Source organism: Lampris incognitus, chromosome 11 (genome assembly GCF_029633865.1).
Source record: "Lampris incognitus isolate fLamInc1 chromosome 11, fLamInc1.hap2, whole genome shotgun sequence".
NCBI lineage: Eukaryota > Metazoa > Chordata > Actinopteri > Lampriformes > Lampridae > Lampris > Lampris incognitus.
Window position 1 is genome coordinate 58,223,466 of NC_079221.1, and position 17,576 is coordinate 58,241,041.

Below are 17,576 nucleotides of genomic sequence, written 5' to 3' on the forward strand. Positions count from 1 at the left end.
TGCTGAGTAACAGTGGCCTGGACAGTCTTATTGCTGGGTTACAGTGGTGTGGACAGTCTTATTGCTGGGTAACAGTGGCGTGGACAGTCTTATTGCTGGGTAACAGTGGCATGGACAGTCTTATTGCTGGGTAACAGTGGCGCGGACAGTCTTATTGCTGGGTAACAGTGGCATGGACAGTCTTATTGCTGGGTAACAGTGGCGTGGACAGTCTTATTGCTGGGTAACAGTGGCGTGGACAGTCTTATTGCTGGGTAACAGTGGCATGGACAGTCTTATTGCTGGGCAACAGTGGCATGGACAGTCTTATTGCTGGGTAACAGTGGCATGGACGGTCTTATTGCTGGGTAACAGTAGCATGGACAGTCTTGTTCCTGGGTAACAGTGGCATGGACAGTCTTATTGCTGGGTAACAGTGGCATGAACAGTCTTATTGCTGGGTAACAGTAGCATGGACAGTCTTATTGCTGGGTAACAGTGGCATGAACAGTCTTATTGCTGGGTAACAGTAGCATGGACAGTCTTATTGCTGAATAACAGTGGCACGGACAGTCTTGTTGCTGGGTAACAGTGGCATGGACAGTCTTATTGCTGGGTAACAGTAGCATGGACAGTCTTATTGCTGGGTAACAGTAGCATGGACAGTCTTGTTGCTGGGTAACAGTGGCCTGGACAGTCTTATTGCTGGGTAACAGTGGCGTGGACAGTCTTGTTGCTGGGTAACAGTGGCATGGACTGTCTTGTTGCTGGGTAACAGTGCTGATCAGTGTGAATAACATCAAGGTTACGTCCATCTCTGCACAACTGTTTTTAGGATATGAAGATGATGCTGTGAATGACCTCTAGTTGACCTTGGATCTGGTGTAATACTCTGTCTTTCCACTAGATGGACCCGGTGCAGAAAGCTGTGATTAACCACACCTTCGGTGTTGCCATGGTACACAAGAAAAAACAGGTCATTTCCTGTAACATCTGCCAGCTACGATTCAACTCTGATGTGAGTACCATCAATTTTATGTGTGTTTGTGTGTGTGTGTGTGTGTGTGTGTGGTCTAAACAGAGCTCTGGCTGGAGTTGTAAGTTATGCTGTCCGGAGTTTGTCCTCCTCTCCACTCTGCGGAAGGCAGTAACATGCTGGGTAACACGTGACATGCTGATGTGCCCTGTTTTTAGGTGTGAGGAAAAAAGCGACCCGGCAAATGTCTTAAAGAGGTCTTAAAGAGGTATTAAAAGGAAAAAAAAATCTTGCTGGTACCCTTCTGTCGCAAATCACTCCGGACACTCTTCTCCACCGACTCCACTCTGCCTGTACTCTCTTCTTCACCTCTCTCCTGCACTCCCATTACTTTGGACAGTTGACCCCAAGTATTTAAACTCATCCACCTTCATCACCTCTACTCCTTGCATCCTCACCATTCCACTGTCCTCCCTCTCGTTCATGCATAGGTATTCCGTCTTGCTCCTACTGACTTTCATTCCTCTTCTCTCCAGTGCATACCTCCACCTCTCCAGGCTCTCCTCCACCTGCACCCTACTCTCACTACAGATCACAATGTCATCCGCAAACATAGTAGTCCACAGAGACTCCTGCCTGATCTCATCCGTCAACCTGTCCATCACCATTGCAAACAAGAAAGGGCTCAGAGCCGATCCTTGATGTAATCCCACCTCCACCTTGAACCCATCTGTCATTCCAACCACACACCTCACCATTGTCACACTTCCCTCATACATATCCTGCACCACTCCTACATACTTCTCTGCAACTCCCGACTTCCTCATAGAATACCACACCTCCTCTCTCGGCACCCTGTCGTATGCTTTCTCTAAATCCACAAAGACATTATGTAACTCCTTCTGACCTTCTCTATACTTCTCCATCAACATTCTCAAAGCAAACATCACATCTGTGGTGCTCTTTCCTGGCATGAAACCATACTGCTGCTCGCTGATCATCACCTCTCCTCTTAACCTAGCTTCTATTACTCTTCCCCAAATCTTCATGCTGTGGCTGATCAACTTTATACCTCTGTAGTTGCTACAGTTCTGCACATCGCCCTTGTTCTGGAAAATCGGTACCAGTATGCTTCTTCTCCACTCCTCAGGCATCCTCTCACTTTCCAAGATTGTGTTAAACCATCTAGTTAAAAACCCCACTGCCATCTCTCCTAAACACCTCCATGCCTCCACAGGTATGTCATCAGGACCAACTGCCTTTCCACTCTTAATCCTCTTCATAGCTGCCCTCACTTCCTCCTTGTTAATCCACTGCACTTCCTGATTCACTATCCCCACATCATCCAACCTTCTCTCTAATTTTCTTCATTCATCAGCCCCTCAAAGTACTCCTTCCACCTTCTCAACACACTCCCTTGCAATACATTAGGAACTGTTGTCAGACTGTTTATAATCTGTAAGTAGAGATGTGAAAAAGACTTCTTCTTTTTTCAAGTCAACTAGTCAGCAGATTTTCTAAGTGAATAGTTGACTAGTCAGTGTCATGGGAAGTTTATTAAATAGGCTCTGTGTTTCCCGGACCAACTTGCTTCATGGTTGTTATCTAGGCCTGCACACATTCAAAGACATGCATGTATAATAACTGGCTTGTCATAATCTTTGTTTTATTTGCATCGTAATTATATGCTCATCAAGAAGGTCATTGAATCGGCCAGAACATATTCAGCCACAGGCCCGAATGGAGTGCCATACAAGGTCTTCAAATGTGCCCCAAGCATCTGGAATGCCTTTGAAAGATCTACAGGGTGATCTGGAGGAGGAGAGAGCTGCCACAGCAGTGGAGATATGCAGAAGGTGTTTGGATTCCTAAGGAGGAAAACACAAGCAACATAAAGCAATTTAGGATGATCTTGCTCCTCAGTGTGGAATGTAAGATCTTCTCCAAGAGTGTTGCCAATTGCCTCACAGGATTTCTCCTGAAGAACTCCTACATAGACACCTCGGTGCAGAAGGGATGATTCCCTGGTGTTTCAGGATGCATAGAGCACACAGGTGTGGCAACCCAAATGATCAGAGAGGCGTGAGAAAGCAGGGGAAACCTGACAGTGCTTTGGCTGGACCTTGCTAATACCTACGGATCGATCCCACAGAAGCTGGTAGAATTGGCCCTGATCAGACACCACATCGAAGCTCCAAACCCTGATCCTTGACTATTACAATAACTTTAGCCCAAGGATGTCCTCTGGAACCTTGACATGAGCGTGGCATTGGCTAGAAAAGGATATCATCACTGGCCGCACAATTTCTTTGTCCCTGTTTGTGCTGGCCATGAATATGCTTGTCAAGTCTGTGGAAGTGGAGTGCAGAGGTCCCCGGTCCAAATCTGGAACCCAACAACACCCGATCAGAGCTTTCATGGATGACCTCATGGTAACAACTACATCAGTTCCCAGATGCAAGTGGCTCCTTCAAGGACTTGAACGGCTCGTAACATGGGCAAGAATGAGCTTCAAGCCCATAAAATCCAGGTCTCTGGTCCTCAGGAAAGGAAGAGTAACCGACCAGTTCAGCTTTTCTTTGGGAGACGCCCAAATTCCATTTATGGCTGAAAAGCCAGTCAGGAGCCTGGGTAAGATCTTCACCAGCAATCTGAAGGACACAGAGGTACACTGGGCAACCAGTGATGATGTCAACACTTGGCTTTCCATAGTGGACAGGTCAGGGCGTCCTGGAAAATTCAAGGCCTGGATATATCAACATAGAATCCTGCCTCAACTCCTCTGGCAACTGCTAATCTACGAAGTCCCAATCACCATTGTGGAGGGCTTCGAAAGGAAGATCAGCCAGCTCCTACACAGGTGGCTAGGCCTGCTGCAGAGCCTAAACAGCATCGTCCTTTATGGGTATAACACCAAAGCTACGGCTTCCACTCAGCAGCCTGGCGGAGGAGTTCAAGTTTACTGGAGCCAGAGAAGTCCTGCTCTACCAAGATTCCACTGACAGCAAGTTCTCCTCTGTGGGTATCAAGATCAGAACAGGAAGGAAGTGACATGCGCAGGAGGCAGTTGAGTGGGCTGAGGCATGGTTGCGGCACAGCATCCTGATGAGAACTGTGGCAACTGGTCGGACCGGGCTTGGGAGCAATTCAAGACCTTGCTACGATAAAGCCCGAAAGCTGAAAGGAGGTATGCACAGAGGTGGGGGAAGCTCGCTACAGCAGAATGGTGGGTATGTGAAAGCAGGAAGCCTGGACCAAGTGGGAGCATACAATTGGCCAAAAGAGCTCCTGGGCAGAACTCTGGAAGTCAATGTGTGATGTACTCCTGAGCCCTTCCAATCTGTTCAGCTAGGGCCTGGTGGATTCACCTGCTTGCCCCACTCTGCCAGAAAAGGGAATCCTTGGAGCACATTCTGAGCTGCTGTCCAAAGGCCTTGGGAGAAGGGTGGTATTGTTGGTGCCATGACCAAGTTCTGTAGGCAGTAGCAGACACCATCTGCACTGGGATCAGCTACGGCAAGCAGCAAAGCCCAACAAAATGCACCATCACATTCGTTCGAGCAGGGGAGAAACCCCAGCCCTAGGGTGGGCTACTTGTGACAGCAAGAGACTGGCAGTTCCTGGTTGACCTAAGGCGACAACTGAGGTTCCTGGACACCATCACAGCTACCATACTCAGGTCAGACACTGCCCTGATGTCTGGCAACTAAGCAAGTGGTTTTGCTAGAGCTAACTGTCCCCTATGAAGATCCGTCCGAGGAGGCACAAGAAAGGAAGAGAGCCAGGTATACAGATCTGGTAGGTGATTGTCTGAGGAATGGGTGGAAGGCCCACTGTAAGCGGGTTGAAGTGGGCTGCAGAGGCTTTGCAGGCCAGTCTCTACACTGGGTCCTGGGACTCTAAGGGATTTGTGAGCTGCAAAGAAGAAGAGCCATTAGGAATATCTTGGAAGACATGGAAAAGGCTTCCCGTTGGCTCTGGGTGAAGAGGGATGACATGTGGCATAATGCGCTACTTGGACACAAGTCGGGGCTTGTTCACCCCCGTCTGGGTCGCTTGGGTAAGGGGGTCTGTTGTTAAGACCCAAAACACCCGATGACCCCAGGTTCATTACTTTTTTTGGGGGGGGGATTTCCCCCCTTTTTCTCCTTAATTTTCTCCGGCCAATTACCCCTCTCTTCCGAGCCATCTTGGTCGCTGCTCCTCCCCCTCTGCCGAGCCGGGGAGGGCTGCAGACTACCACATGCCTCCTACATGTGGAGTCGCCAGCCGCTTTTTCACCTGACAGTGAGGAGTTTCGCCAGGGGGACGTAGCACGTGGGAGGATCACGCTGTTCCCCCCAGTCCCCCCCCCCCAAACAGGCGCCCTAGCCGACCAGAGGAGCGCTAGTGCAGCGACCAGGACACATGCCCACATCCGGCTTCCCACCCGAAGACATGGCCAATTGTGTCAGTAGGGACGCCCGACCAAGCCAGAGATAACACGGGGATTCGAACCGGCGATCCCCGTGTTGGTAGGCAACAGAATAGACCGCTACCCTACCCGGACGCCCCTATCTGGGTTCATTACTGATGATGTGTCCAGGTTGCAGCCCATGGTGTATCAAAGAACGCACCATAACGAATCATGGCAAGTAACGTCGTGGTTACAAACACCAAGCCTTTCCTCTCAAAGGAGTACAGTCTAGCTCCAATCAGCACCTGCAGTTTTTCAAGGACATCAATCTTTTAAGAGCTACAGAGCATCAAATCAGATGACTACCCAAAATACATCCTCTTTTTGTGAAAGTCCAGCTTCATTTGTGGCGGTGTGGTTGCAGTTTGCGCTGTCTCTCTAAGAAACAAAAAACAGTTTATTTTTTTTGAAAGTGCGTTGATGAAAGCCATTCTATTGTACTTACATAGTGGAGAAGATGTAAAATCAAACATGGCTTCTTATATTGCTTCAGTGCCGCTCTGTAACACCACTGGAGGCAGCACTGAGCCAAATGTTCTGTCCAACATTGTTGGAGCCTTTAGAAAGATTCATGTCCCTGAAACAAAACGGATTTCCGATCGAAGCTCGGGACATCGCCAAGTTGATTTAGGACTAATCTACATATATTTAGCATATATTTAATTGCTTGAATGGATTAAGAAAATCTAGTCAGATCTATCCGGAATATTATTAGCAAAAAGAAAAAAAAAAGTTGACACAGTAGTCGGCTCATCCCTATACGGAAGTCACCAAAAGAGGTTTTGTGTCTCTGTATTTTGCTCCCAAATACTGAGTCTCCATTTAAGATGACGTGTTATAACAGTAGACTCAGCTTAATCTGTCTCTCTCTCGTCCTCTATCTGTCTGTCTCTCTCTCAGTCCCAGGCAGAGGCCCATTATATGGGCAGTCGTCATGCTAAGAAATTGAAGGCCCTGGAGAACAAAGCCAAGATGAATCCTCCAATCACCGGAGAGACCAACAGCAGCAGCTCCAGTCCTGCTGTCCCCACCCCTCCTTACGCATCAGCAACCACCAATCAGCACACAGGTTTGTGATCGTAATCAAATCAATCCATATGTTACATGACTATAACATTGACAACAGCTATTAAGTCACTGCTTGTTACAAGTAGTGACTTTCTCAAACTCAGTCAGTTTGATAGCCAGCTTTGAACACAACCAGAAGGGAATGACCACCTCTTTCTGATCCTCCTGTCTGTCTGTCTGTCTGTCTGTCTGTCTGTCTGTCTGTCTGTCTGTCTGTCTGTCTGTCTGTCTCTGCCTCATCAGATCTTGGAACCAGGTGTGGTGAATCTTCATCTCTTCTAAAACCCTGCATCTCTTCCTCCTTCTCTTCCTCCTCTTCCTCTTCAGGCTCCAGCAGAGCGGGCAGTGAGCCTCCTCCCTCCAGCCCCCCATCTGCCTCTCCTGTTCCTGGTCTCACCTCCTCCTCTTCCCTGAGCTCCCAGCCTCTCCCCCCTCCTCTGGCCCAGTCTGCACCTCCCTCTGAGTCCGAGGAGGAGAAAGCCAAGAAGCTGCTGTATTGCTCTCTATGCAAGGTGGCTGTCAACTCACTGTCCCAGTTGGACGCACACAACACAGGTCAGACACACACACACACACACACACACACACACACACACACACACACACACACACACACACACACACACACACACACACACACAGCATCCTCCCCACTAATCGAGGGTGCTGTTTTTTTTTTTTGTCTTTGGCTGTTTTACAGTAAAACTACCAGTTTCGGGAAAGCCAAATGCCTCTCCCCACATTGAAAGCTGTTTACAGGAGTCATCACCATGTCATCACCTATAATTTTCACACATCCTGTCAGATAAGACTTTTCAGTTAAGGGTTTGCTTTGTTCCCCATTCTACTATCCTGCAGTCACTCATACCTGGAAATGTCCTGTCATGACCACTTAATTGACATTATTTATCATTTCCTTTGCAATGGGTCGTCACCCGTAAGTGAAAGTCATTACCTTCAGACGTCTTCACGTGGTCTTCAATACTGTATCCTCATTTAAATAAAAAGCCATATCACACAATTCCTCTCCCCACAATTGCACAACAGTCTCTTCTCACCCCAGGAGCCAGTTACAAGCTGTCCTCAAGGGAGATAGACTTCCTGGGTCTTAGGCGACTTTTCACTCCTTTCACCAGACTGGCCGGCCAGATTTAATCCGTGCAGAGAGTGGGTCAAAGAAGAATATGAATTAGGCATCCCAGATGAGCCCCCAAATTGCTGTGGCAATTATTTAATTCCACTCTGACATTAAATGAGGAGCGAGATGAAAATCTCGTACGGTATTGTCACACTTTATTAAGTTCACTGAACAAACGCTTAAGCCTAAATGCTTAAGTGTGTGCCCTGATCTCGGAGCCTTTATACCCTGCAGCACAAACTGCTGAGTCATGCTCATTATAAACTAATCCTGGTCGGGAGAAGTAGCTCATCTTTACTGCTAGACTGTCATCCTAATGGGTAACAGATTTTGCTCAGAGAGTTCATAGGTCAGGTATCCCATCATCCTTATCTTCCAGCTTGTAATCCTCAGGACCATTCCGTCAGACCTTGTGACCCTCAAATAAGTTTCCCGGTCATTCCACTGCCATCAACCAACAGTCAATCACAGGCCTTCACCTGTTCATAGAGGAGAAGGCACTTTTATAGCACCACCTGCTACACATGAGTCCCAGGCATCCATTCAAGCAATGTGAACATAATATAGTTGATACATGGTCAAAGATTAAAAGTGAGCAAAAATTCATATATGACTTGCCCTCGCACCATTAACTACAGTTTCAATGGCCATATGTACTGTTCACAGAGGATTTTGTAAGATGGTGACAGACGTACTGTTAGCCCCCCCCCCCGTTCAGGGACGGTTGTTCCCTCTTCACATAGATGGCCTCTTTCATTCCCCGTTCAAACCAGCGTTCCTCCCTATCGAGGATGTGCACATCCTCATCCCTGAAAGAGTGGCCACTGGCCTGTAGATGGTGTGGAGTCCTGGTCTGTAGATGGTGTAGACTGTGGAGTCCTGGTCTGTAGATGGTGTAGACTGTGGAGTCCTGGCCTGTGGATGGTGTAGACTGTGGAGTCCTGGTCTGACGTGTTAGCTCTCCTGTGTTGTGCCATCCTCTTGGCCAGCGTCTTTCTAGTTCAAACCAACACAATGCGGTGTTTGTTGAAAATTCTCCTGAGTTTCTCAGAGACCCCAGAAACATACGGGATGACTGTGCTCTTCCTTCTGTTCCTTTTCTCCTCGTCACTCACCTGGTTGGTCTTTTTGGAACGTGCTGCAGTTTTCACAAAGGTCCAACTGGGGTAGCCGCAGGTTTTTAAAGCTCCCCTCAGGTGTTTGAGTTCTTCTCGTTGGGCCTGAGTGCTGCTGGGCACATTATCAGCTCTGTGTTGCTGACCAACCTGACAGAGTAGAACATCTAACCAACCCGACAGAGTAGAACATCTAACCAACCCAACAGAGTAGAACATCTAACCAACCCAACAGAGTAGAACATCTAACCAACCCAACAGAGTAGAACATCTAACCAACCCGACAGATTAGAACATCTGACCCACCCGACAGAGTAGAACATCTAACCAACCCAACAGAGTAGAACATCTGACCCACCTGACAGAGTAGACCTGTTGTCATCTGACATGTGACATCCACGTGCACATCGTGTAAAGTTGTGAACACTGCTTTTTGACAGACAGTAGGCCTGTGTGTTGTTTTGGCTGTAACAGGGACTTTTTTACTGAGTGTGTGTCATCCTGTTCATTCATAAACCAATAACACTGTTTGTTTGTTTGGATGTGACCAGGGATGGGATGTCGGGTGCGGTGCTTGTGACAGCCAGCCTAAAGTCCTGGAGTACATGGAGTGTGTTGCGGGTTGTGTTTTTATTGTTACTGAAGGCTGTCTCAGACACATGTGTAGTGCTGCATGAAGGCAGAATAACCCTTGTAACTAACTGCGGGTTTGGTCAGGCGTGCTGCAACAGCATGTCCCTTGACTATCCAACACTTTTGGTGTCTGTTCTCCTGGCCTGTTGTAGTTGCGGTTAGACCGGTAGGCTTGAGAATGTCTTGCTTCAGCATATGGCAGCTGAACGATGAGCACGGACTCGTCTGGCACTGTTGTCGTCTCATCCAGCTGAACGGCAAAGAGAACATCCCTCAGCTTGTCGTGCAGCTGCTCCTGGCAGTCTCCAGCCTTTTTATCAGTTGTGTCTTTGACGGCGTTGTCAGAGAGTGGGACGGTGTCCTTTTATCAGCCGTGTGCGGGCCACACCGCCTCTGCAGTGTTCAGACAGGCGGGTTTGACAAGCTGCTCTCCAACACTGTGTGGCTTTGTAGCCTTGGCAGTTAATAGCCACCACTCACGTGATGCCTCCGTGGCTCTGTGCAAATCACTGCCCGCTCTTTCACATGCGTTTCTGATGTTTCTTGATGGCGCCACCTGCTGTTTCCTCTCAAAACATTCCTGACTTGCACCAACAGTCTGGTGGTGTTTTGTCTCTTGGTGTGGTTTCATTTTGCTTGGCTTCATGCTGTCATCAGCTAGTGTCTCACCACACATGACACTTTCTGGCCGAGACTTGTCCTGTCCTTCCAAAGAACCAGAGTGAAGGTAGCTCTGGAAGTAAAGCCTTACTTTCTCTCTGGACACTGAGTCATCCGCACTCTCACGTTTCTCAGCCATGTGGTCTCATTCATAAAGCGCTGCTGCTGACTGGAGGAAACGAAACACCAACATGAGCTAACATTAGCTGCTAGCTGAGTTACATGGGCTAACATTAGCTGCTAGCTGACTTACATGAGCTAACATTAGCTGCTATCTGAGTTCGGTGAGCTAACATTAGCTGCTAGCTGAGTTACATGAGCTAACATTAGCTGCTAGCTGAGTTACATGAGCTAACATTAGCTGCTAGCTGAGTTAGGTGAGCTAACATTAGCTGCTAGCTGAGTTAGATGAGCTAACATTAGCTGCTAGCTGAGTTACGTGAGCTAACATTAGCTGAGCTAACATTAGCTGCTATCAGAGTTAGATGAGCTGACATTAGCTGCTAGCTGAGCTAGATAAGCTAACATTAGCTGAGCTAACATTAGCTGCTATCTGAGTTAGATGAGCTAACATTAGCTGCTAGCTGAGTTACGTGAGCTAACATTAGCTGAGCTAACATTAGCTGCTAGCTGAGTTAGATGAGCTAACATTAGCTGAGCTAAAATTAGCTGCTATCTGAGTTAGATGAGCTAACATTAGCTGCTAGCAGAGTTAGATGAGCTAACATTAGCTGATAGCAGAGTTAAATGAGCTAACATTAGCTGCTAGCATGAGTTAGATGAGCTAACATTAGCTGATAGCAGAGTTAAATGAGCTAACATTAGCTGCTAGCATGAGTTAGATGAGCTAACATTAGCTGCTTTCTGAGTTAGATGAGCTAACATTAGCTGCTAGCTGAGTTAGATGAGCTAACATTAGCTGCTATCTGAGTTAGATGAGCTAACATTAGCTGATAGCAGAGTTAAATGAGCTAACATCAGCTGCTAGCATGAGTTAGATGAGCTAACATTAGCTGCTTTCTGAGTTAGATGAGCTAACATTAGCTGCTAGCTGAGTTAGATGAGCTAACATTAGCTGCTATCTGAGTTAGGTGAGCTAACATTAGCTGCTAGCTGAGTTAGGTGAGCTAACATCAGCTGCTAGCTGAGTAGCTACCTGACAACACCGCCCGCTCACAGTTTCATAGCACAGACTGACGGGTCACAGAGGTGCAGCCCAACTACATTTAAGAAGAGGGGGGGCAAAAATACATCTTTTTAAATATTTTTATAAGAACAGACTTTTGTATGAAATAAATTATAAGTGAGTTGTTAAGCTTTTATTTAACATGTGCACTTTGATAACCTCAGAGCAGAAAAGCCTCGCGCACCCCCTGTGATCTTTGGCACACCCCCCCAACGGGTGCGCGGACCCCAGGTTGGGAACCACTGACTTAGATGATGATGAAACATTTCTGTCAATAAACGTTGTGTCCTTCTTGTAAACCTTTCCTTTAACATTTGCTGGTACGCTTCTGTCACAAATCACTCCTGACACTTCTCCACCCTGCCTGCACTCCCATCTTCACCTCTCTCCCGCACTCCCTGTTACTTTGAAAAATTCACCCCAAGTAATTAAACTCAACTACCTACGTCACCTCTATTCCTTGCATCCTCACCATTCCGCTATCCTCCCTCATTCACACATAGGTATTCTGACTTTCATTCCTCTTCTCTCCAGTGCATACCTCCACCTCTCCAGGCTCTCCTCCACCTGCACCCTACTCTCACTACAGATCACAATGTCATCCACAAACATCATAGTCCACGGAGACTCCTGCCTGATCTCATCCGTCAACCTGTCCATCACCATTACAAACAAGAAAGGGCTCAGAGCCGATCCTTGATGTAATCCCACCTCCACCTTGAACCCATCTGTCATTCCAACCACACACCTCACCACTGTCACACCTCCCTCATACGTATCCTGCACCACTCCTGCATACTTCTCTGCAACTCCCGACTTCCTCATACAATACCACACCTCCTCTCTCGGCAACCTGTCGTATGCTTTCTCTAAATCCACAAAGACACAATGTACCTCCTTCTGGCCTTCTCTATACTTCTCCATCAACATTCTCAAAGCAAACATCACATCTGTGCTGCTCTTTCATGGCATGAAACCATACTGCTGCTGCTGATCATCACCTCTCCTCCTCTTAACCTAGCTTCTATTACTCTTTCCCATATCTTCATGCTGTGGCTGATCAACTTTATACCTCTGTAGTTGTTACAGTTCTGCACATCACCCTTGTTCTTGAAAATCGGTACCAGTATGCTTCTTCTCCACTCCTCAGGCATCCTCTCACTTTCCAGGATTGTGTTAAACAATCTAGTTAAAAACCCCACTGCCATCTCTCCTAAACACCTCCATGCCTCCACAGGTATGTCATCAGGACCAGCTGCCTTTCCACTCTTCATCCTCTTCATAGCTGCCCTCACTTCCTCCTTGCTAATCCACTGAACTTCCTGATTCTCTATCCCTACATCTTCCAACCTTCTCTCTCTCTCTCATTTTCTTCATTCATCAGCCCCTCAAAGTATTCCTTCCACCTTCTCAGCACACCCTCCTTGCTTGTCAGCACATGTCCATCTCTGTCTTTCATTGCCCCGACCTGCTACACATCCTTCCCAGCTCACTCCCTCTGTCTAGCCAATTGGTACAAGTCCTTTTCTCCCTCCTTATTGGCATTGATTCTGTGATTTTAGGCGAGTGGATTATTTGATTCAGACTATACATACAAACTCCCAGCTGAAACAACATGGTTAATCAATAGTGATTTATATTACAGCATATTGTCTAACACACCAGAGAACATATGATCAAACAGCAATCATTCTATTACATTAGACACTTAACCAAAAGGAGATCCATCTAAACTATCTAGCAAGGCGAGTTTCTATAGCTACTATCAGTAGATGAACGGAAGTTAACTAACGACTCATTGTCTTTATGCATGCTCAATAATCCAGGTAAAAAAATTAAAAATAAGTTGAATCAGTTCACCTGGACACAACGTTTATTGACAGAAAGGGTTCATCCTCTTATAAGTGACCCCTTCACACTAAAGAGGTCACTTATAACAACTCATTGATTACCATATGAAAAAAATACCATCATCATGTGCAAGATCAACTGAATAACGTCAATAACATAAAATGAAAGGAAATGATCAAATCAAATAATGAAACACAGATAACAACATATAATTTGACCTGAGAAACCTAATCACCTATCATCATCATCGGTGATCGCTCGGGGGTTGAGTATGACTGTCCTCCCTCTGGGTCCCTCTGGGTCCTTAGGTGGGAGGCTGATCCTGGTGCCACATAATGGGAGGATGCCTGTGTGTGACAGCTTTTTACATGGAGTGGCTGATGTGCCTGCAGCCACCACATGGCGCTTGGCAGGAGGAGGCCAGGGTCCGATGTCGATGACTGGGGACCAGCCTCCATTGCAGCCTTCTTCTAGCTTCACTGCCGTTGTGACCTGGAGGCATCTTCCTCCAGTTTTGCCATTGAGGTATTTGTTGGCTCACGCTTTGTCTGGAACCTTCCCCTCGACTTATCTGCCTGGGTGACCCTACCAGGAGCCAAGCTCCGGACGGCATAGCTCTTGGGGTCATTGGTACATGCAAGCTTCTCCCCCACGGCAAGGTGGGGATCCAGGAGAAGCCTGGATCCTATGGTCACTAGTATGGTTACATGGTAGAAATGTAGCTAAAACCTTGATTTGATATCTCAGCTAATTTAAGCATTGTAATTATTGGGCCTAGATCATTGTTCATGAGGTTTTTTACTGAGTAATACTGGTTGGGTTACTAGAGGGTTAAACATTTAATTCCTATCAATTCAGACATGCATAGAAACAAAGAGTTAACTTAAAACTCTCTGAGGAATGTCTGAATTTATGAGCACAGATTAGGTCAGCAGCATGGGACACGTTTCAGAGAGGGGTGATCATGTGATCGTTGTGTGTGCTTGTCAGAGTTAGGAAGGGGCAGGTATAGAAAGCTAGGGAGACATTGAAAGAGAGAATGAAAGATGAATTATTTCAAGTCCTTGTCCTGACTATGAGAAAATGTGTTCAACCTCAAATACACAACTCCCCTCTTCACCAACGATGAGAAGAGGAAGCTCTTCTCCTGTGGAAAAGAGTTCTTGTGTGGCGATGGATTAACTCTCCTCCCTGGGGTCAACGGTGAAGATCACTTGGGAATGTGGTTAAGTGTACTAATGTCCTGCTATAAGTCGGATGATCACATCAAAAACGCACTGACTTTGGGGGGTCCTCTGGTCTGGCTGATGTCAGTTGGCATGTTGTTGTGAGTTGGGACACTTTACAAACTCAGTTAGTATGTGAACGGACTGTTCTTTCTTATCTCTGGTGAAATTCCAAGGGGGGAGGGGCAGGGGGTTGCAGAGGGACAAAGGGGGGTCCTCACTACACAACAAACCAGTAAAACTACCAGTAACACCACACAAATAAAACTATCGCTAACATTAAACTGGTAAAACCATCACTAGCATTGAACCTGGACTGTGGCCTGTCTGGTTTCAGGATCTAAACACAGGACCATGCTGGAGGCTCGGAGCGGCTCGGGTCCCATTAAAGCCTTTCCACGATTGGGCGCCAAGCTTAAAGGCCCGACCGGCGGGGGGCTGCTGAGAGGTTCTGGTCTGCAGAACAAAACCTTCCACTGTCAGATCTGTGACGTCCACGTGAACTCTGAGATCCAACTCAAACAGGTCAGAACCAGGATCTGGACCTGTTAACTATCATTAAAACAGCATGCTAAATTCATATTAGATGATATACATGTTGGAATTCCGCTTTATTACTGATAGTAAATACAACTAGTAAATATAATAATATGACTAGTAAATATAATATTTATAGTAAATATAATAATATGACTAGTTAGTATAGTATAATTTGACTAGTAAATATAATAACATAACTAGTTAGTATAGTATAATATGACTAGTAAATATAATAATACGACTAGTAAATATAATAATATGACTAGTAAATATAATAACATGACTAGTTAGTATAGTATACTATGACTAGTAAGTATAATATGACTAGTTAGTTAGTATATGACTATTAAATACAATTATATGACTATTTAAGTATAGTATAATATGACTATTAAATATAATAACATGACTAGTTAGTATAGTATAACATGACTAGTAATATAATAACATGACTAGTTAGTATACTATAATATGACTAGTAAATATAATAACAAGACTAGTTAGTATAGTATAATATGACTAGTAAATATAATAACAAGACTAGTTGGTATAGTATATCACTAGTAAACATAATAACATGACTAGTTAGTATAGTATAATATGACTAGTAAATATAATAACAAGACTAGTTAGTATAGTAAAATATGACTAGTAAATATAATAACATGACTAGTTAGTATACTATAATATGACTAGTAAATATAATAACAAGACTAGTTAGTATAGTATAATATGACTAGTAAATATAATAACAAGACTAGTTGGTATAGTATATCACTAGTAAATATAATAACAAGACTAGTTGGTATAGTATATCACTAGTAAACATAATAACATGACTAGTTAGTATAGTATAATATGACTAGTAAATATAATAACAAGACTAGTTAGTATAGTATAAAATGACTAGTAAATATAATAACAAGACTAGTTGGTATAGTATAAAATGACTAGTAAATATAATAACATGACTAGTTAGTATACTATAATATGACTAGTAAATATAATAACAAGACTAGTTAGTATAGTATAATATGACTAGTAAATATAATAACAAGACTAGTTGGTATAGTATATCACTAGTAAATATAATAACATGACTAGTTAGTATAGTATAACATGACTAGTAAATATAATAACATGACTAGTTAGTATAGTATGAGCAGTAAAAAGGAGCAGGTTTTGCTGAGTGGTGCTGTTAAAAAAAAAACCCAAAGTGATTTAGATTAAACCAAATCGAAGAAAGTAAAACTAAATCTAGGGCTTTTATTTGCAGTTGTTACTGCATTGCTGTCCAGCAGAGGGCAGCATTACACACTTTAACAGGTATAGTGTGAGGTCTATGGGATAATGACACGTCTCTGCTCCCTACAAGTTCAGGTTTCCCTGCATGTTGTCTGCCAGCGGACACCGGCTCTGCTGTGAAATGCGGAGATGAAATCAATAAGACTCATAGTTATAATAAGAGTTGTGATTATAATCAGGGGACTCTGGCCTCATCTGTCCACGTGCTCCTCTTCCATCGGACAGTGATCGTCTCCGCCATCTTTGTGACGGTTGAAGTAAAATATGTTTTTATAATCCAAAAGCTTTCTTTGCTGCTTCGTGGTGAAGTCTGGAGAACTACAGCGATCGTCTCGTCCACATGTAGACACTCTTTAGGATACCGGAGTGTGTCTTTATAAAGGCTCTGTTTGTTTTTACAGCACATTTCCAGTAGGAGGCATAAGGACAGAGTGCGGGAAAACCCACTAAACCCAAATACAGCCCCTATAACAAACACCAGCAGACCAGCACCACAGTCACTGTAAGTCTACCTCTCTCTCCCTCTCTCTCTCTCTTTCCCTCTCCCCCCTCTCTCCCTCTCTCTCTCCCTCTCTCCCTCTTCCCCCCTCTCTCTCCCTCTCTCTCTCTTTCCCTCTCCCCCCTCTCTCCCTCTCTCTCTCTCTTTCCCCTCTCCCCCTCTCTCCCTCTCTCTCTCCTCTCTCTCTCCCTCTCTCTCTCCCTCTCTCCCTCTTCCCCCCCTCTCTCTCCCTCTCTCTCTCTTTCTCCCTCTCCCCCCCTCTCTCTCCCTCTCTCTCTCTTTCCCTCTCCCCCCCCTCTCTCCCTCTCTCTCTCCCCCCTCCCTCTCTCTCCCTCTCTCTCCCTCTTTCCCTCTCCCTCTTTCCCTCTCTCTCTCCCCCTCCCTCTCTCTCTCTCTCCCTCTTTCCCCCCCTCTCTCTCCCTCTCTCTCTTTCCCTCCCCCCCTCTCTCCCTCTCTCTCTCCCCCTCCCTCTCTCTCTCCCTCTCTCCCTCTTTCCCTCTCCCTCTTTCCCTCTCTCTCTTTCCTCTCCCTCTCGCTCTCTCTCTCCCTCGTTCCCTCTCTCTCTCTCCCCCTCTCTCTCTTTCCCTCTCTCTCTCTCTCTCTCTCTCTCTCCTCTCTCTCTCCTCTCTCTCTCTCCTCTCTCTCTCTCTCTCTCTCTCTCTCTCTCTCTCTCTCTCTCTCTCTCCCCTCTCTCCCCCCCCTCTCTCTCTCTCTCTCTCTCTCTCTCTCTCTCTCCCCCCCTCTCTCTCTCCCCCCTCTCTCTCTCTCCCCCTCTCTCTCTCTCTTTCCCCCTCTCTCTCTCTCTCTCTCTCTCTCTCTCTCTCTCTCTCTCTCTCTCTCTCTCTCTCTCTCTCTCTCTCTCTCTCTCTCTCTCTCCCCCCCTCCCTCTCTCTCTCTCTCTCACATAGTGTTTTCTATTAAATGTCTTCATGCATGCTCAATAA

The 17,576-nt window shown here is 45.8% G+C and overlaps 1 protein-coding gene across 1 annotated transcript in view; it reads left to right on the forward strand.

The window, feature by feature from the left end:
- Nucleotides 1–886: 886 nt before the first annotated feature.
- znf385b (zinc finger protein 385B) overlaps nt 887–17,576 on the forward strand; it is a 26,547-nt gene continuing 9,857 nt past the window's right edge. The window contains 6 exon segments of the mRNA XM_056288974.1: nt 887–997; nt 6,312–6,480; nt 6,807–7,034; nt 14,626–14,813; nt 16,535–16,562; nt 16,565–16,635. Of these exon segments, the coding sequence (XP_056144949.1) occupies nt 887–997; nt 6,312–6,480; nt 6,807–7,034; nt 14,626–14,813; nt 16,535–16,562; nt 16,565–16,635 (795 nt within the window).